Below are 21,631 nucleotides of genomic sequence, written 5' to 3' on the forward strand. Positions count from 1 at the left end.
AGCGGGGCCGGGGCCGGGCGGGCGCTGACGGCCTCCCCTGTGCCCGCAGATGGCGGCGGCGGGTTTCGTGCACTGCCCCAGCGAGAACAGCCCCGACGTGGCTCAGTGCTTCTTCTGCCTYAAGGAGCTGGAGGGCTGGGAGCCCGACGACGATCCCCTGTGAGTACGGGGATGTCTCTCGGCCCYCGCCCCAACCGGCGGAACCGAGATGCTCGGCAGGGAGAGTGGGTGCGTGCGGCTCGTTGTGAGCTGCAGCCTTTTCTGTTAACAATTTTCTCCTTTTTTTTCGCCTCTTTCCAGGGAGGAACACAAAAAGCACTCTGCGGACTGTGGTTTTCTTTCTCTTCAAAAAGAACTTGCTAGCCTGACGGTGCAGGAGTTCCTGAAGCTGGACAAAATGCGAATGAGAAAGGCATTTGTACGTACACAGGCTTCTAGTCTTTGGGTTCTTTAGGTGGCCTCGTTCCTCTCCACAACGCTTTGTGCAAAGTGCTTTGTTGTATCTAGCTGGTGTGCCCTTTCCTGGTTCTCAGCCTGCTTCAAGTGGGATGTATCCCACTTTCCCCTTGAAGATGAATAATACTCAGTGTGACAGTAGTTTAGACAGTAACATTATTTTTAATTCTTGCAGAAAAACCAGATTTCTCAGAAGATGACCAAGGTTGAAGAGAAAGCCAAGGTTAAGCGCTGTGACATAAAGAATCTGGCTTAGACTGCTGCAGCTTTGCAGTTGCTGGTGACATCTGTCCTGTCCACTGGCACTGTCACTGTCACTGTGACTGAATGGCCGTGTTTCCTGAGGCAGCTTCCAGGCTGGCTGTCCCTGAGAAGCTGATGGAATTCTGCCTCACTCCTCCGAGTSTGTTTGGGAAGTACCCGGGGTCTGATGCATTGCATACGTCATCTTTTCCTGCAGGGATTCTCCTAATCTTCCTGCTGGTTTAATTAAGGATTATTACTTGTGGGTTTACTTGTTCTCTTCTTCTTTATTTTTTTACAAGCCCAGCTGTTTAGAGATATTGCACTGTTGTAGAGATACTGGTAGCTCTGGTGCTGAAACTTATATTTCTGGTAAGAGTTGACATTTGCATTTTCATTTTTGTACTGAATATACCCATGCTTTTAGATACTTTGGGACATAGAAAAGGGAAGGAGTTTTAGAAATACTTCAGGGATTTAGGATTGTGGATAATAACATTGAGCTATACYACATCTTAGATGCCCAGTATTCTTGTAAACTTCTTTTTGTCCTTGGCTGCTACCTCGTGTTGATGCATATATAAATAAAAACTGAAGACAGAGCTACAAAGTAGTTTCACTTGATTTTATGCAGAATGAGAATCTGACCTTTACTGCAATGGGCTGCTCTGAATGCAATTTTAACATCAAAAAGGAAAATAAGCTCATCAATTACACCTTGCAGTGCTATTGCTCAAATGCCAAACTCTTGTAAGCAGCATTCATCAGGCATTAAAGACATTTCAGGGACATTCTGGTTTATTTGTGGCCGGGAAGGTTTTTGCTTACAYAAGTTTGGAAAAGAAAATTTGCAGAACAGTGCAGTCAGAAAGGAATTGTGCTTGGAACTGCTGGGAAGGAATGGAGGAATCCTGGAGAAGGTGTTTGACTGTTACAGGGCCCAAGCTGATCACACAAGGTCATGGGTTMTGCAGGCAGAACTGGACACAAGCAACCAGGTGCTCCCAAAGTCAAAGAACTTTCAGCTTTATTTGGGGAAAAAGTTCAATAGCTTTTTTATTTTATTGTGTAATAACGCCTAATGAGAACAATGCTCCTGTGTCTCATAAGTCTGTTCAGTGTTCTCTATCCAGACTTACTTGGAATAGTGAAAGAACCTTGTTATCTCCTCCTGCAACAGCCAAATCCAGTGCAGACTGCCCCGCTGCATTCTTCTTTTGCACGCTGGCATTGCAGCTGTAAATACAGAACACATTGGTGTAAACTGCTGAAATTYAGTGCAAGTGACTGCATTTAGTGGAGTGGCTTGCAGGTGAATGTTGATGTGGAATAACTTGGGAATTTCTGCATGCTTTTTCCTGCAGGGACACAGGGAAGGCTGTGGCCCTTCAGTGGTGCCAAGCAGGTGCTGGCAGGCCGGGGGGAGCCTGCAGCAGAGCTGGGGGCCCAGCCATGGTACCTRCCTTAACAGGGCTCGGATGCACTCCTCTCCCTCCAATCCCAGCAGCACTGCCTCGTGGAGAGCTGTGTTGTTGTACCTGCACGGGAAGAATGAGCAGTGTATTTATTACTCAAGGAAACTCGGCAAATAAAACTACGGAAAATGGATRGGAGGATACAGAATACACTAAAAGRGGGCTTTGGTGGGGTTTATCATATTCAGTCAATGAGGGAAGGAACTGAATAGAAGAGCAGCTTTTATAACAAGTGAGGAGAACTCTTCAAAGCTGGCAGCTGGAAGAAGGTGTGTGGATACTGTCATTGAAAGGAACTCCTCCTTTCAAACTGCAGGTTTGTGGAGTAGAGGTGGGGTTTTAGTTCTCTCTAAAATTGGAGCATGTGTGCTTGTTTTCTTGTTAAAACTGAGAAAGCCGAGGTAGAGAATCAGAGCTCACTTACGGCCCTGACTGCTGATCGATGTGGGCCCCTCTGTGCACCAGAGGGGAGATGGCTCCTGTGTGCCCGTTCAGGACAGCAACTGTGAGAGCAGGGCGCTCCTCCTCGCTCAGGGCRTTGGGGTCAGCTCCCTGCAACAGAGCAGAGGGAAAGGGAGCTGGTAAAAACCACACAGACACTTCAGCTTGCACCTTGCTTCTGCATTATACCAATTCAAGTGGCAAATGGGCTTCATGCTCAAGAGAGAGAAGTTCAAARTGTGTAGTKTTGMTTCCTTCTGTAMATGTTTGTCATCTCCTAGCTCGATRCCAGAGTAAATGTGTRTAACAGTAGCCAAATGRGATCCYACAGCAGAAACAGATTATGCTTGCTTTTGCCATACAGAGGATTTGATCCTAAACTATAAAACTCCTGCATTTTTCTTTCTGTTTGGCTTTGACAAACCCAGAGAAGAATGCCTTAGGCACTAACTAAATAGAAATTTGGGGAGAACATCTATAAATGTAAACCAGGCCCTATCATCTCTAAAATGCTCTTTCCATCTGAACAATGGTATTGCAAGGCTGTTGCCTCCTAATCATTAAGCTGAAGTTGCATTCCAGGGTGATAACTCATGCAGTAAGCAGCCAGAGTTGAAAAAGGAGACTTGAGCAAGTGTAACTTACTTCACTGAGCAATTGTTCTATGAAGGGGATCCTTCCTTTCCCAGTCTGACCYAGTTCATCCAGCAGCTGTCTGGACTCTGGCTGTGGGGACACAGACAACAGCCAGTCACGTTTCAGGCAGGGAAAATGCAAGTAGGTGGGCCAGACCCTGTCTCAGAGTGAAAGGCAAAAATGCACACAGTGGCATGAATCCCATGTATCTGAGCCTCGTTACTAATCCCTGACTTTGGGAATGYCTTTCTGATTCTGAGCAAGTGTTGGGTAACCCAGGCCTTGCTTCTTGAATTAAATTAGGCCTGTACAGAGTCAAATGTTGTAAAGTCTAGGGAAGATGACAATACCTCCATCTGATGTTGCTTCTGGRAAAAAAATCTGTAAGGATATCACTGCAACAGTCCTTAGGCCTAAAGCAGTGTCAGAATTGAATGGGTTCAAAATGAGAGAAAAAAAAATCGAATTAAAGGCTTAGTAGAGAAACAAATTAGATTTTTCAGTTCTGAACTGAATGTCAGTTACCAATGTTCAGATTTTATATTAAGTTGGACTTTTATCCCCTGCTCCCAGTCAGGGTTGAAACCTTTCTATTTTAACCCCTTGATGCTCTCCTTTATGTTAGTCCTTCTCTATAAATATTTTTTCCTGTATTTGCAGAAGATACTTACAGAGAGCTTATATTCCTGTCCTGTAGGTGTKCTTGGCTTGGTTCTCTTTATTTGGTTTCTTGAATAGAAAAGATTATGATCACCTCTGCCTGCCAGAAAGGAAAACGAAGTGTTAATTCAAAGCAGAGTCAGTATCCTAACTACAACTTGGAGGAGAGATCTGGAAATAATTTATCCACAACCAAAGCAGTATTTATCAGTTTTCTGCATGAGAAAGTGATGAAATACTTGTTGCAGATTGTACTGGTTTTAACAAAAGGTTTACACAGTTCCCAATGCAGTGGCTGCCACGTGCCAAGTCTCAGACTGGAAGAACAAAGTGGATGRAATTTATATGTGAATTAAGTATGCCAAATGATGCCACAGGAATTTCTGAATTCTGATGTTGACTTTACAACTGGTTGATTTAATGAATACCTAAGACCAATATGGGATGCCCAAAATGTTGACCTATTACTGACACCAGTGGGAGATTGCAGTTATTAGCATCTCTGCTAACTAAGCCTAGAATGAATGTATTTCATAATCTCTTATCTTTGCCAAATATGCCAAAGCTGGCAGTCTGTGGCAGAGCTCGRAAATAGAGATGATGTTGATATTTATGGTTCCTATTGTAAAAGAATAYGTGAAACATCTGCAGTTTTACTACCACAATAAAAACACTGTAGTGGCTGTGGCTGCAGTTCACTGGTCTCCAGCTCTCCAGGGATGATGTATTCCCAGGACTGTTTTAGAGTCTGTACATTGCTTAAATTTCAACTCAGATATATTTTGAGACTTAAAAGATTAACTTAAGGACAGAATGTTTGCCTGTCTAAGCTTCCAAGCACTACTTCTTTATTCCTGCCTGCTGAATTTATGGTTTATTGTGAAGATGGGAAAAAAAAATCTTACCAAAATCAGTCTGACTGACATCCTGTCCATTTGTGACTTCTGTTACAGCACTCAGGTAATCATTGCTGAACTTYCCTGCTTTGTTAGGATGAATATCCTGTAGAATTGTCAAAATCAGGCAGTCATTAAGATTATCATGTAATGCTGCTATAATCTTAGTGGCATGAAAATGTTGCATATGAAAAAAATATACAGGCTTTTAATATCAGTGTCARATTACCACAAGACATTATCATACATAATTGAACTCTGTTTTGAGGCAAAATTATGTAGCATTTTTTTCTAAACCTTGTGTTAGGTATTTCTTTTGCCTTAGAGAAAAAGTAACATGACCTCACTTAATGAAGATTCTCATCCAAATGAAAATGTTTCTACCACTTGAGAAATTACACTCTGAAAGGATGTCATACAGCTTTTCAGGCCCCATGTGGAAAGGTAAGCTTTCCGAAATCCTACACAAGAGATACAGTCTGAATTTTGGATTTTTGAAATGGTAGATTTCCATCTTTGAAAAGTTGGAATTTAGTATGTCAGTGGTTTTTGGAACATGGTAATTCTTGAGATAGGGATTCCAGATTTTGAATAGGGTTAACAGGAGCTCTGATAACCATTACCTCCAAACTATGGAAAATTACTAAGCTTATTCCTTAAAAGCACAATTTTTAGGCTGAAAAAAATGCAGGATCTAWGATCAAAAGCTAAGGGGTGCTAGAATCACCCAGCAACATCAGCTGAAAGARGTAAGTTAATATTAATAGCAAACTAACGAAGTGTGAGATGATAGCAACATAYCCATGAAGTCTGGCTTAATCAGATAAAGATACCCATTCCAACAGAGAAAGAAAATTATTCTTTTCTCTGAAGTGRTAAGTTAATACCCTCTGAACAAAAGCATTTCTTGTGTAGACATGAATTTAAAATATATCAGCATTACATTGGTCTAGTGATAGCTTTACATCAGCTGCCTCTCAACAGGCCCCATCCCCTGAACTGACCTTGTTAACAGCAGCAAAATTCAATGTAATGGTGACTTCATAGTCATCTTCAGAGAAGGTAGCATAGTTCATCTAGAGGGAAAGAACAGCCATTATTATATCTTACCAAAAAGCCCCCACAGAAATACTTTCAGGAATAAGTCTTGCTGATGATGTTTCTTGTGCAGCCAATACACAAAATTACACATGTGGCCTTTGTCTGCTTGTGATGTGGTACCAACACTTCCCATGTCAATGAGAAGGGGGCAGGTGTTTTTTGAGTAACTGGAAATTTCACAATTGAAATGCCAAGTGAATCCAAAACATGCAATGAGGCTGCATTTCATGAAAGTTCAGTCATTCTCCACCAAGATTTTGTAGCTGCATAAAAGGCTGTGTTGTTTTGGGGACTCCCAGCTCCAGGAGAACTGGTGGCTACTTCAGTCACACCAGTCTGGGGAAGCACAGTCTGTATAAAAACTTTTTGTGTTAATTCATTGAGATAGTACAGCAGGAAACAAGTCTATCCAAGTCATATAAAAATGAGTGCAGAGGGGGTTATAAAGGAGTGGAATGAAGGTTACATTGCAGCCTGCTGAAAWTCTTGAAGTAAGGTTGATTATATTTCTAATCCACATGAAAAACTGAAAAGGCAGCATTAAACCCAGATAGCTGTCATCTGCTTTGAACCATTTCTGTTACTTTTGGGGGTACTGCTTTTATGACAATAAACTGATAAAAGGCCAAGAAGCAGCAGAAATAGCCTTCCCCAGGCAATTTTATATTTTTCAAGCCTATCCTTTTGAATCCTCTAGAAGAAGAAACAAGTTGCAAGGGACTGTACCTCACCTCTATTAATCTGATATTCTCTTATATTTATAGTTGTACTACAGCTTCTGAATGTGCTGGTGGACAACAGGTCCCAGTGGATATAGAAATCAGGTACAAAGTGTCTACTGCAGTTTTATTCATACCTCCCCGAAGTGAAACTTGCCTGCTGCCCTTTCTTCCCTCCAGAGCTATTTTTAGCCTGGGTCACTCACTGCTCCTGGGCACAGGACATGGCCACAGGTGGCTGTGCTGGCAGCAGTGTGAGGGGAGGCAGCAGCCAAGGAAAGCAGTACAGAACTGCAGCTGAGCACAGAAAGGGATTGCCTGGGGCAATTGCGAAATCTCCATCGTTGGTGAGTTTGAAAAGCTTCACTACAAACATCTTTCAGGAATAGCTTAGGCAGAGTTTATCCTCCCTCAAGTCAAGGAGCAAATGGTGTCATACCAGCTGGTCTCAAACCAGCCCTATCTTCCTTAAGAAGGATCTCCAGTTTCCACCTTCTTGTTATATAAAAGCAACTGAGTAAGGGCTTTCTCCCTTCCCTTCCAGCTGTCAGGTGAGGCAATAGGAATTGCCATTGGAAAGAAAGCAGAAAAAGTCTTTATTGAAAGACTGAGCAAAAAATGGAACAAAACAAGACAAATTACACACACTAACAGGTCAACATCTAAAGCAAAGGGAGACATTTCTTTTCCCAGTGTTTATKTAGCAGCCACAATAATATTCTCATGACCCTCCATAGGAAGTTACTCACAAACTCCTGCCTACCTTTCCCATTTGAGGCTCTCCAATCAGTGTTCTGAATTCAATGTTGTTCTGGGCATAGCTTCTAAGGTGAGCACAAACATGATCCAGCTGCTTCCTCCAGTAACCTGTTCACAGAGAGTTAAACAGGAGAAAAATCCTTAAAATGTGATTAACATTCCTTCTAGTCAAGTGTTGGAAGATTTAAAAGATAGCATCATCTAACCAAGAAAATGAGAAGGAAGCTATACCCTAAAAAGGCAGGTGAAACACTGTTTTATCCATATAACCATATGCATGGTTATAATTCATTCTTAGGGCACCTCTATTCACAACAAAGCCATGTCTTGGAATGATCCTTGGGAGTCAAAASTGATCCTGTGCAAAAGGAAAATCTCACACTTTTCCTGATCATAAGAAAAGAGGTAAAATACTGCAATTAAGCAACTGTGTGTTATTGAACTGATTTTTAGTTGATTTGGGATAACTGCCAGGGAGCAATAAGCCAAATCTGAAAACTGCAAACACAGAAACTCAGCATACACAGCATTTTGGTCTGTGCAAATATTCTCCAAATAAATTCCTTTCAAGTATATATGTGAGAGCRTATTAAAAGCTTAAGCATTCCTGCTTAAGAGAATCCTGTCAGGATCTCTGGGAGAGAGTCAKCATTCCTTTATGCTGATACAGGGCATGAAACATGAGGGGCTGGATAARCCTGGATTAAAAACTCATTTTAAGCCATTTAGAGGTGTTGCACTTCCTCTCCAGGCACCTCTGGAGCTACATTCTGTTTTCATCAGAGGAAGAAACAAAAGGACTTGTTCTCATTTTTAACTGTTTTCAGGATCAGGCTATTTTTCTCTTTTAAGCATCTTTATGGTAAGTACAGAGCATGAATCATTTTGTTGTAAATAAACGGTGTAGGCTTGGCAACCTCATTTAACTCACACAATGAAGYTGCTCTGACCTTATCCTTTCCTTCATGTTAAGTGAAGCTTAAAACTGTGAAAAGAGACCAAGCCAGAAGGAAAGTGCTGCTCTTTGGCTTTTACAAGACAAAACAAGGACACAAGGAGTTTTGTGCAAGGTTGAACTGGTATGACAAACTAAACCAGCAAATCTTACAGGTTAAGCAGCTTTAAATAAATAKAAAAAGGAGGATCCACAGAACAACACAAATTGTTCCCTGCTGTGGTCTCGTATGCAAAAACTAGTACAAATTGAAAGTGGTAATTAAAACATCTAAAATAGACTACTTGGTGAGTGATCTCTCCATAGAAGGCAGTATTATTTGCCATAAAGGGGTTCATAACTAGCCTAGATCCCCAGATTTGATTTAAAAAAATCCATATGGTCAGGAATACAATGTTGCATGGTTGATGTTTTATTAGATCTCAAAGGATTTCTGGCAGCACTGATGGAGTACTTGAATCCATGCTGCCAATAGCTGATTACACCTACAACACACTGGTTTGTGTTACAGTAGAAAAAGGAAGTGTTCTTTGTAAAGTTTACCTGCTAAATGCCTTGGCTCCTGCTCAAAATAGACTGAAAGCACAGCAAAAAAAGAAATTCAGTACACACCAGAGTATTAGTGTTATGGGCACTGCTTTTGTTTGCCCCTTTCTTAGCTAATTTAGCATGTTTTTTTTTAATTTTCACAAATAAAAAGGTTAATTAGTAATTGATATGAAAAGAAATAATAACCCCCCTCCATCTTATTTAAACACTTGTATATAAAAACTTCACTATCAAATGTCTGATCCTATTTTCATTGAAAAAATAATGGTCATATTTGGCACATATAAACAAGATTTTCCTGAGTGATAGAGCATGGTTTTGTTGATGCAGATAGTTTCAAGCCATGTACACAACACTGCATGAGCTGACTGTAAGAGACATTAACTGATTTATGGAATGAAATATGTTCCTCAGAACTTGGCAGAATCTAATGGAGAATACATGACATAGTGCAGCTTCAAACGAAGTTACCTCTGCTAAGTGGATAAAAATGAAAAGAATTCAAAAGCAGTTCAGAATTTCTTGCTGACCTTTCCCACTGACAGCAGTTCTCACTCACAAGTCAAGAGCTGTACTTCTGACAGAGATATACAAATATTCAGCGTTACTTAGCTTTCCTCTTGGCACTATTAGGGACCAATCCCTTCTTATCTCTGACTAAATTAAGTTCCCTGACATGTTGAGTCAAGTGTTGCATTTCCTACAGTGATGTCTATGTCACATTTCAGAGCAAGGGAGGARAACAGATTTYCCCAGTGATCATTTTAAAAATCAGAGTCCATCTRAATACAGATACACARAGTCAAAAGAGGAATTTCGAACTTTCATTAGCAACCTTTACTGCCCAATASAAAATTAATTCTGATAACAGCCTGAGGGCTTGACCACCTGATTGTTGAAGAGAGCTAGACAGGAAAGTGCATGTAAAAGAGTAACTGCTCCTCCAAACCATGGTTTGGTGCTGTAATGATTTAAAATTAACTTATTCTATGGATTGCCCAGCTGGCCTGCCCTGTGAGACTGAAGACAGTTTTGCCAATTGAGCCATTTATTAGATCCCTAATTAATACTGATGGAYTTTTGTCAAGGGTTTGGGATCCAGAAAGCTGAAGATTTCTCAGGATAGTAAAACTAAAACCTAAAAAAATGGCAAGCATTTAATGACAGCAGTCAAGTGATTCCACAAAGAACAAAGCAACCCCAAATCTCACTGTGAAAATTGTCTGCAKTGCTGATACTGCTCCTACTGCAGTCTGTGAGTGGAAAGACTCTTCAATGAGTGATGCTTTCATAATCCTGTTAAGAATCCCTTCCTCTAGTTTAGTTTTCTTTGCTTTTGAAGCTTCTTTAATTTATTCCACAACAGCACCCCAAACAAGTTCCTCATGTAGACAAGCTTCACCATATTTTCAAGAGCTCTGGTCTCCTCTGTCTCAGAGTTTTGTTTTTCAATATCCCTGCAGTGCCACTAGAGCTCTGCCTGAGGTTCCCATTGTAGAGGCTGGGGAGGGTGCTGTGAACTGGGAGCTGTTCAGTGGTTCCCAATTCAAAGAGAGGGGACCTGCCTCCAGTCTGAGGAAATCAAACTTCTACCAAAGGGGTCAGTAGCAACACTTTTGATATTGTTGATAACTTTCTTTAGCTATTGATGGAGRTCAGTGATTGAATTCTAAGGCACTGCATTCACAAGCGATTGGTGAGAAGACAGACTTGTGAAGATGTAAATCAGTGTCCTACTGATGCCACATTCCGTGGGCTATAATATTTCCAAGGAAAAAAAACGTTATAAATTGTTTAGAAATCATAAAATCAGAACTCCTAACCTTTTCCAGGACTAATGGCAGTCAGGAGAGGTTTATGATCACTCATCTTTTCCATTTTTTCTTTTAGTGAAATCAGCTCAAGCTCCTTCTTTTCCAACAGTTTGCTGGATGGGTAAAAAAGTCCAATGGTTTGAGTTCCTTTATCTTCCTTTTCTGTTAGTTCTGCTCTCGATTTGGGCAAGGAAACAGGATGAGGTTGCCAGGCAACTTGAGCCTGTAATCGTTTTGCCTGTGGTGGTWGAGGGAAAAGGGAAAATTTAAGTAATATAATTAGATATAATTCAATGGCTTACAAGCATAACATAGCCAGAACAGTATACCAAATTGTAAGGGAATGAAAAAACTAGCAGGAAGAATAATTAATAACTTTTTATTTTAATTACCAGTCTGTAACAACAAGCAACCTATCACAAGTATTCGAGCAAAATCCAAATTGTTCATGATTACCAGGAGACAGGTATGATTTTGTAGGGCAAAAGCTGGCCTTGCTAAGTATTSGGTTCTTTCTTAAAACAGTTTTAAAAACACTGATACATTTGCATGAAACAATACCTTGTATCAGCAGGCCACAAATAATTCACAACCAATAAGATAAAAGTACTTGAAGACCTGAGACTTTTGAAAGGCTGATTGTTTCTCCCTTTACTGTTTAGAAAGAGGCCTTGGCCTGAGGCTGCTTTTCAGCAGAAAGCAGGACAAACATTTTTGCCCTCCTTGTGCTCTCAGCCCACAACCTTGTCTGTAGGAAATGGATGGAGCTGTGCTGATCCACACCCCCAAAGGAGCAGCCTCTCAGCTGTGTTCAAACCTGGCTTTGTAACWCTGTGTCCTACCTGAGAAGATCCCAGAGAGTCCCCAGGATCCATGGGGCTGTCAGGAGAGCTCTGCCTGGATGGGGGCTCTATGTAGACACCACAGGACACACAGAAGCGAGCATAGGGCTGGTTGCTTGTCCCACAGTTGGAGCAGGTAAAGTAGCATGGAGGAGGTCCAGGCTGGAAAGTTCAACGGAACATTTGTCACTAGAGAGGCACAGGATGGGTGACTCAGGAACAAGAGCAGAGGAATGAATTAAAAGAAAGTAAWTCACTGCCCTGAGCCCCCTGCTATGGTACAGGACTCATGGTTATTTATGCACATAGCTGAGTGTTTCAAATTTGATGTGAATTCAGCTCAAAGAAAACAAATTCATTCTCCTTGAGTGTGATCTTAGGTAGAAGCACTGTGCAAGRGGAAATTGTTTACATTGATTGTAATTCCACTGAGCAGCAGTGAAGTACTTGCCTTTACTGAAGTTAATGAGGCCTTCAGTCAAAATAATTGCATGCACCATCTCCTATCTGGTAATTGCCTGAATAGGTGATTATAGCCCAGAGTTGCTATGGTAAAACTTGCATTGGGTTGGCCTATGCTTTAACCTTTGATGGGTAAATTACTTTGTCTCAGCACAGGGCTGTTGCATCTCAACTGCTGCTTGTYGACCCATGATAATTTGCTTCCAACTCTAAACCCTGATGTGGGGTCACCTAAGCCTTTAATTTTTCCACACACAATCCTCCATGCTCTAAGCAGGTATCTTGGTAATAACAGTGTTTACTGCCTGCCAGGAGTTTTGCAGAGAGAAGTGTGAAATTGCTGCAGCAGGTTTGTCCCCACAGACCCCATGAGCACGTGCCTTGGCCCCACACCAGGCACAGAAGCGGGCATCGCTCTGGTTCACACCGTTGCATTTGGAGCACTGAATTGTCTTCCTTTGCTGGCCCTGRAGAGGTGGGCATGAGTCTCCTCCAAATATGGGCTAATAAAAGAAAACAAGTGTTAGGGAGAACACTTCTCATAAAGTCCACAAGCCTAAAAGGGGAAAGAGGAAAGCAAGCTGCTCTGACAACATAAAAGTAATATTCAGTCTAAATTAATTATTGCAGCTTAGAGTGGCTTGGATCCAACTTGTAATTTTGTTTTTCATTAAAAAACCACAGTAAAATTAATTAATTTGAAAATATTTGTAGCAGAATTAGGACCAAAAAATAAAAGCCTTACCAATGGTGTGCTTTTAAATGGAGTATTTATCAATAAAGCCCTATATATAAGCACAGTTGAAATTAGGATGGAGTTTTCCTGCTGATAAAGTTACATTTTCAAATCCAACACACAATTTTCTTTGTACCTTTCTTTTTACTAATATGGCAGGGAGGATGTGTTCAGGCAAGGAGTTTCCTCACAGATTGGAATTTGCTGCATAAATATTTTTTTTCACTCTTTTGCCTCATGTGAATTATATATTACCCAACTTTTCTACAATTAACTTATATGGGTAAGCAAAAGRAAACAGGTTTTTCATCTGAACTTTCTAGAGCTTAAATATAGACCCCAGTTAGGACAAATAGTGCTTTAAAATATTTCTTTATATTTTGCCTCAAGGCTTGTGCAGTTTGATTTCTCTAGGAGCCAGGAATATGGATAAGGGACAGAATAGAAGGAAAATTATTTTGATTACTCTACAACAGCAAGTAAGCAATCACAAAATAGCCCTGTTTTCATCTGGCCTGAAATGCAATTTGAACAATGTAATCTGAGGGTTCAGTTGCAAGATAAAATTTACAAAAGCACAAGTCTAAATGTGTTCTAAATCTAAATTATTTAACAGACATTAATAACAGCATTATTACTATTTATTAATTATTACATAATTGCATTGATTATTCCAAAAGTATTACTGTTATCACTAATTAATCACTATTMTTGGTAAGATTTCTGATTACTATTAATAATTCTTAATAAGGATTTAATTTTCTCAGCTAGTAGAGATTGCCTTATCTCACCATTCAAGTCATATGCCTGGCTACATACGCAGCTACATATTATCTACACACACATCTACATTCAGTGAAGCAGACAAACATACATTTATCCTAGGAAAGTACAGAAYTCACTGAAATTCACTTTGGAATGGCATTTCAGTGGTACACAAGAGACTTTTGCCTCCAGCTACAGACAGTTATAGAACTCAAGATGATACCTATTACAATCTGAAGAYTTGCAAACCATTATTATTCTCTCATTTCTGTATTTAGCACAACATGGAGAGGYGAAGTGTACCAGGCATTTTGCATACAAGACTTTTCAGAACTGAAAGTTAAATTCTTCTAAGGAACCAAGCTAAACAGGGTGCTAAAACAGAGCAATTTCAGTGGTAATATTTCACTGCTTTTCTCACCTCTGTGCAGAGTCACAGCCAAATACAAGCATGCTAGCTGTATGCATGTTGGGGAAGCAGCAAATGGAGATAAGAAAAATAATGTAAAAGTGGAGATATGAAAAATAATGTTAAAGCATATTCTATTTTCAGAAAATAACTGAAATCAGTGTGAATGATGTKCACATACTCAACTTTTCTATTGCAGCTGAAAGTAATCTGAACACAAACAAGACTCCCTTGGAGTCAAGACTACCCATTTTGTAAGAGCCTTCTGAGCTTTCTCAATGGCATTTGCAATCCTGGCTTCCAGGTGAGAAACTTGCAGGTGTATGAGACACAGGTTTAGATGGACATTTGTGGTGGATTAGTGTGGGAGTTCTGTGGGAATACTGGGTTTAAACATGACATGGGGGAGAGAATCTCTGCTTTGGTGACACAGGGACATGACCTGAGTTTTCCAAAGGTAAAGATTGTTCTGCTTTGGTTTGATTCACCCAGTGAGATTGAAGTCTTACCATCTGTACTTCAGGCAGTTTGCTCTCACAAGTCACACAGTGTTTATGGTGAAAAGGATTTCCTGTGCCACACGCCTGACAAATGACTTTGCCCTTTTAAACAGAGAAAAAAACATTTCACCCAGTATTTAAAAACTGTCAAGAAGAACACAAAGACTTGATCTTACAAAGTGCTTTGGTTATTCAGCCCTGCAGATTGAAAAGATCTTTCAAGTCTGTGCTATTTCACACTTTCGTTAGGCCATGTTGCCTAGTTATCACAAATCTATGTCTCTTGCTGACTATTTTTTTTAAATTATGGTATATTTTCCTCAGGAGATTCAGTGTCAGTATCTCCAAGTCTTTATATACACTAGTGTCAGTTTGCTTAGTGACTATATTCAAACAAAACAGACAGCCTGGTATCTGCAAGGAAATTTATTATTAATAATCTAATAAAAAAATACTATGAGGTGTCTTAAAAGATCTCTACRAGGTCTTGGCACAGTCACTATTAACAACTGAGTTTCTACCAGAGSTAAGAATAATGAATCTGCTATTTTGGTGTTAGTTCAGGTCTGCCTTTGCACCTGCATCAGGGCTACCATAAAACATTACATTTGGACCAATGTCTGACCTGGATGGAGGCCAGGTGCCCACCAAAGCCCTTCTMTCACTTCCCTCCTCAGCTGGACAGAGGAGAGAAACCATAATCAAATGCTCACAAGTTCCAGGGCCGGGAGAGATCACTTACTGATTCTTCTCATAGGAAAAACAAACTCATCTTGGGCAAAATCATTGAATATATTAGCAATCAAATCAGAGTAGGAAAATGAGAAATAAAACCAATCTCAAAAAATAGCTTCTCCCACCCCTCCCTCCTTCCTGGGCTTAACTTTCCTCCTGATTCTCTATCTCCTGCCCGCCTCAGCAGGACAGGGAAATGGGGGTTATGGTCAGCTCATCACACAGTGCCTCTGCTGCTCCTTTCTTCTCAAGGGAAGTACGTCTGTCTTTTTTTACACCTTTAATCTTTTTTACACCTAAGGGGAACCTTTAATCCTTTCTTCCATTCAAGTTGTTTTTAATTGTACTAACTCTTAAAGCTGTCAAAATGTAATTATACAAAGCCAGGTTGGATCAAATATTTGTAATGAAGTCATCTGTTAGAAAAATGCATGCCAGGAGTTAAATCACTGTTTTGTTCTCTTTATTCTCAATTACCTTYATGTAGATGCTGTTTTGGGGCTGCAGCTGTGGAGCTATTGGTGACTCACAGACAATGCAAGTGGGTGTATTCATTGGCACAAGCTGTCTGCATTCAAGGCACGGTGCCATCTGAAGGAAAAGCCACATCACAGTTATGTTAAGGAACTTAATGAGATCATTGAGGTTATCATGAGATTTCAGTATTTTTCTTGCTGGAATCTACATCAGCAGCAAGGTCACTGGAAACATAGCAACTGACAGCAACTGATACTGATATTGGTCCTTAAACATCAAAGGATCATACTGAGAAAATATGAAGACATCTGGAAAGAGAATGCCAGAAAGGTACTAYGGTAGTTTTCAGTAAAATTAAAATGTTACTATAAAACGTGTACAGGTAGTTGAAATTCTCCTAATGATGAACCTAATCTAAAGAGGTGATGAATCTTTTAAGTTACTACTTAAATTGCCCGAGACAAGACAACTTTCTSATGATACAGGAAGGGAAACACACAACTGACTTGTTATTATCCCTTGGGAAATGCCTAGGGAAAACAGTTACAGGTACCACAGCAAAACTGGGTGCTCTTACCTGTGCCCACACATGCCACCATTTAAGGTTTCAGGACTGGTACTATTTATCCTGACACAGGCAAATCAAACAATTTATTTTTTCATGGTTTTCCTTGTTAAAATACATGGCACTTGCAGAGATCTATTGTTAATTTTGCCCATCATTGGAGAATTTCATTGGGTCCAGTGCTGAAGGTATTGAGCAGAACAAGGCAATTAGAACAGAGCTTTCAGATGAAAGTGTGACTGAGTAACAGGTTTGTCAGCATGAATTGTGTAACTTAAAGGCTGTTGTTTTCTCCAAGGAYGATGTGTGGATTGCTATGTTTTGCTGACCTGTGCTCCTTCAGGGGCTGGGAAGCGCCAGACTGGCACAGGTGGGATGGGAGATCCACAYTTCTGGCAGAAGTGAGCAAAGGGGTCAGGCAGGCGAGGGGCAGAGCAGTGTGCACATCTGAAAACAAGAGCAAACTGGCTGAGGTTGTCTTAATGCATAATGCTGCATAATGAATAATCTGGAACTTGTTGTGACAGGCCACTGATTTCTCAGCAGTGGCTTCCAAACTGTGRTGGGACACCAGACCATGCCCCAGCATCCACAATATGAAGTTCTGAACTCTGAACAGCTTTGCAAGGTAGAAAGCTCTCTGGCTATGATGGAATTTCATGCTTTCCTTCTCATCATGTGAGGTAAACAGGTCTCCTGGCAGGCAGACTATGTAAGGCCTCCCTGCTCCCCAAGGGGAGCCATGGCTGTAGATAACAGAACATTTTCAACACTGATAAACATTAATGTTCTGTGAGATTACTCCAGTGAGCAGTTTTCACCTAAAACACTGAGGATGTACTATAACTTGAAAAGATAGTTTATCCCCTGATCCTATGGGTGTTAGGAATTTTTTAAGGGACGATAAGACAGTTGGTACCTGACAATTGAAAACAATATTTAAGAGAAAGAATTTTTAAAGTCCCACCTAGATGGTACTGTCCAGATATGAGCCAGTGTCTGTCTTTGCCTTCTTCATTTTTATAGAGGCCCACAGCATTATCAGCTTGGTTACAAAAGGCTCAGATACTTTCCAAAGGACAAATATGTTAAAAGGAGAAGTCACTTACTTAAAGAAATCTGTTTTCCTCTGGATCCTTGACACTTGTGGGCTTGCCAAGCTTTTCTGGCTAGTCACTGCAGAGGAACTTGCAAACTGAAATAAAGGTAATTCTTTAGGCTTTAGTAAGGAAATACTAGTAAAAGGCATATAAAGATGGCAAAATCAGCTAAAGGTGTTATTTGAAACAAATTGCACTGAAATGCACTACTTTGAGGAGTACCTACGCTTGATTCCCCCATTAGCTGCATTAAGAACCCACAGCTTCCTCCCACAAAAATAAACTAATSCTTGCTACTTACTTCCACCACAGCATTACTGAATATTGAGTTTTAAATATTAACTTGCCAGCCCACAGCAGTAGTATTTGCTAACTGCAGATTCAGTAATGTATTACAAGAGAATTAGTAGGAATGCAGTCACTGTTAACTTCCTTTGCCTGGTTTTGACCATCCTGATAACTCTGTCCTGCTTAGGGCATTCCTATTCCATTGTGTCATTACCATTATATTTAAATCAGGACTGTGGAATGCAGACAAAGGCATTAATAACTGAGAGATCACAAAACTTCATTTTTTCACCTCTTCATTTTTTCTGACCTCTGTMCTGATGACAGCCTTGGACAGTTTCCTTCAGCTTACCCCTCTGATCTCCTGCAGTGACTCTCCTGGTTGTGCTGAGGTGGATTCCTCTTTGTATTCTGTTGTTTCCAAATGATTGGCAAGAAGCTGTGGTCCTTGAGAGGACCTGTGAGGAGGCTTTCTCTCTGTGGCCAAGAATAAAATTACAATTCTTTGTAAATAAAATAGAATAATTTGTAAATAAAATTCCAATTTCATTGCCACACATTCCATGCAGCTATTATATAACTTAACGTGAATATTACATAGTGTCATTAAGCATATTTGAAAATATATTTGGCATCCATATTTTGGGTTTGAATAAGATGCATGGAATTACAGGAAATTAAACTAGAAGAAACCCCACACCTCTCTGACAGAGCTTACTTTTATGTTTGTACTTATTTACAGTTTTCTTCCCTCCTGCATGCTCAAAAAACCCAGCTCCTAAGAGTAAATTAATGAGGAAACATAAATACAATTCCCKGCTCTAAAACAGTCCCATTGCTGTTGCCATGGAATAAGAGGCTTTATCTACAGAGAAAATCTGGGTCAAGCTTTCGTTTCTGCTTCGTATTTATTTTGGAATCTTACTGCAAGCAAACATCAGTAGAGAAACTCTGTAAWGGATTTGCAATCCCATTAATTTAACAGTATTTTCTGGCACAAAGGGAAATACAGACCGGGCCTTGTTGTGCTGCTGAGAAATGAATGACATTTTAATATGTTTTTTAGAAGTCAAGTGAAATGTATGGAAGGTAAATTTTGTTCRCTATTTGCAGTGTTGAGCAATTGAAACTGGAATACCCAGAGGATGCTGTGTCTAAATTACTCATATTTTACAAGTGATGCAAGAGGAAAACTTTACTATTTTCTGCTAGAAGAGAACACTATCTCAGTTTTATCAAGTAACACTCTACCTTGAAAGTCTTGGGATGTTTCATTCCAGGCAGGCTTGATTTCCACATTCAGTTTATTCTTCTTAGGTTTTGTAGTAAACTTTTCATCTTCCTTATTCTAAAAGGTAATTCCATTAGAATTCCAAATAATTTTTTTGCTTTTGCTCTAATCCTCTCTGGCTACAGTTATTAGTTAAAATTTAAAAAATACATGCTTATGCTATTTATTTTCAATGGAAGCATTTGAAAAGCTTAAATTATAAAAGCGTTTTTAACTATTTGACCTCAATTGGTCATAAAATACCACGGGGGGAGGAGTGTTCTCATGAAGTCTTAATCTTACAAAAAGGATCAAAGGAGCAAAGATGGGCAAACAGAAATAGATAAAATATATGAACGGTATTGGCAGTCAAAGCTAATCTCCAAATAATATAATATATACAACATTTTACATTTACACAAGRGGTTACAATTGCTAAAACTTACCTGTGTGCCCACATCTTGTAGGAAATTCTTGTCGTCATCATCTTCAACAGGGAGAAGGATGTTTGGTTGCTGGTACTCCACCAGAAACACCTTTGTTACAACTGAACTCTCCCTGTAGTCCCTGAAAATCAATGTTCACAYAGCTATGAACCTGCCCCAGACATGTGTGCAGCAACAAGAAAATCACTGATGGATGTTTCATGGTTTCATAGCTTATTGTCATTTTGGAGACTCCCTCAGCACACCTGAAAATCTCCTAATAAAAACATACTGGAAACAAGTGTTAATCTAGGTAGTGATAACAAGAAAGAACACATAGGCCTAGGTTTTGTCTGTCCCTGCATAGAGAATATAGAATTGTTAAATTCGAGTGCAGACACAAGCACAGATTGGCTGCAGATGCTAATAAAGGAAACAGCAAGCACAAATCTCAAGTGGAGTGGAAACTTCTGCTCCCTTGGAAAGAAAAGATAATGCAAGATAGTACAAACACAGGATTTATGGGTTCTCTCTCTGCCTCTAMGCATGAACCTTGTTTGGACAAAGTCAGTGGCTGTGCAGCAAAATCCACTTTTCTTCCTATGTATTGTATTTTTGTTTCACCCAACATTGCACTAAAGGTGTGAGGTTTAGCTTTCTGGGATCCTTTGGAAGGAACTAAGCAAATTCCTGGGAAGACCAACTTCTATAAATCYACTGAACCACTGGATGACCCCAAAAACATCACCCTGGTTCCTCTGGTGTTTCTGATGGWCACACTCCAGAGGATGAGCTCTAAGGACAGTAGGTCAGCTTCTCACCAGAGCCTCCATGGATTATTGGACAACCACAGCCCAGGAGATACCATCCAAGGGATAATCCAACCACACAAACCACATGATGGATAAAARCCATCATGAGAAAGCCATGTCAATGCAATTAATGAGGATCATTTAGATTGCAATCTGCCTGGGGAAAGGCTCATCTTTCACTTGYAAGGAATRGAGTGCTTTAAACAACACAGCTACAAGCTATGACAGGGATATCTGTCCCTTGCCAAAAGAGGACTAAAATGAARCAGGATACTCACTTTGTAACTGCCAAGGCCTTGACYGTTATTTTCCCCACTGGTAATGTGATAGGATCCTTATACTCCAAAGTCTTACACACCCCACAGCGAGGTTTCCTAATGAGCTCTGGTTTACTTCCATCTAAAGTGTAATAAATAGAGGCCCCGGGTGTATCTGAAAGAAACAGAGAAAGTAATTCATCAGACTGTATGCAACCTTGGAAAAATGAAGTACTCACTACTTTTCTCATATAAAGAAAATAAAGCAGTTCCATAAGTGACCGAATGTTTGGGACCAAAACTGTTTCTCCCATGAAATATCAGTTACTCAACAAAAGCAATTTCATGGTAAGTATTATTTCATGGTAAGTATTTCTTACAGCAAAGTAGCTGTGTAGTGGTTTTGCTGTGTAGTGGTTGTAGTGGTTTTTGCATGAAAACATTGCAGCAGCTTGATCATTCCAATGACAGAAAGGGTATTTACTGCCATTGTGAAAGGTGACAATTCAAAAACTGTAACAACAACATTGGGARTGGGCCTGGCACAAGATACTTCCAAGCACTGTTTTTGCAGTCAAAGCAAAATGCAACAGCTTGAAGGTTTGGCCTTAGAAGCCATTAAGACTGCTAACACATATAATTTTTATATCAGTAATTTTGCTTGAATGCATAAAATTTGTGCAAGTATATTTGGTGCATCAAATTTGGTTAATTAAAAATTCCTTAACAAAACGCATGCTCAAAAAATAATAATTAAATGCAAAAAAAAAGCATAGAGGCCAAACATTTCAAATGGACACATAAGTAAAGGTTTGATGTGGAGTCAAAGCTCATACTGTTTCATACCTGATTTTATTTCTATGAGAGTATTTGTGTCTACTTCCCGTTGAGGTTTCCCTGGAAGTGGGATTCGAAGTGGAATGATCTGTGGCACTGAGACAGAGCCAGCTGTCATTTTTCTCAGCAGTGGTCTTTAAAGCAGAAAAATAAAAAGGGAGATAATGATTTTTACAAACAGAAAAATATGAGAAATACGATAAATATGATAAATATGGTCTCTTAACATGACTCCTTGTCTTTATTTGTTTCTCTTAARAGAGAGAACACTGGATTCTTCAAACCAACCTTTGAGTGTGATGTTTGAGCTAAAACAGCTTTAGCACCGCATGTCAGTGACACATGGAAGGGGTAAAGAACAGGAATCTCTACCCTAATCACGCCACCTGAATAAGTACAACATGTCCTGAAAAGGACTAAAGCAAGACAGCTTTTGCTTAAGCTTAT

General features: G+C 39.9%; 2 protein-coding genes across 2 annotated transcripts; one reads left to right on the forward strand and one right to left on the reverse strand.

The window, feature by feature from the left end:
- The first annotated feature begins 17 nt into the window (after nt 1–17).
- Nucleotides 18–1,322, forward strand: LOC130581310 (baculoviral IAP repeat-containing protein 5-like). Its single transcript, XM_057379344.1, has 3 exons — nt 18–159; nt 301–418; nt 632–1,322. The coding sequence occupies exons 1-3, from the start codon at nt 50–52 to the stop codon at nt 710–712; spliced, it is 309 nt and encodes a 102-aa protein (XP_057235327.1). The 5' UTR covers nt 18–49; the 3' UTR covers nt 713–1,322.
- Nucleotides 1,323–1,814: 492 nt separating this feature from the next.
- On the reverse strand, nt 1,815–21,313 carry DZANK1 (double zinc ribbon and ankyrin repeat domains 1). Its single transcript, XM_057379345.1, has 20 exons — nt 21,194–21,313; nt 20,369–20,522; nt 19,300–19,420; nt 18,835–18,931; nt 17,936–18,060; nt 17,305–17,390; nt 16,525–16,642; nt 15,631–15,744; nt 14,428–14,520; nt 12,389–12,511; nt 11,547–11,708; nt 10,714–10,942; nt 7,391–7,494; nt 5,812–5,883; nt 4,817–4,913; nt 3,923–4,011; nt 3,261–3,341; nt 2,599–2,726; nt 2,151–2,237; nt 1,815–1,935 (listed from the first exon to the last, which is right to left on the reverse strand). Exons 1-20 carry the CDS (start codon nt 21,300–21,302, stop codon nt 1,815–1,817), a joined length of 2,310 nt encoding a protein of 769 aa, XP_057235328.1. The 5' UTR covers nt 21,303–21,313.
- Nucleotides 21,314–21,631: the final 318 nt, after the last annotated feature.

The sequence above is a fragment of the Malurus melanocephalus genome, unplaced genomic scaffold (genome assembly GCF_030028575.1).
Source record: "Malurus melanocephalus ecotype Western Australia unplaced genomic scaffold, MMel_1.1 scaffold_402, whole genome shotgun sequence".
NCBI lineage: Eukaryota > Metazoa > Chordata > Aves > Passeriformes > Maluridae > Malurus > Malurus melanocephalus.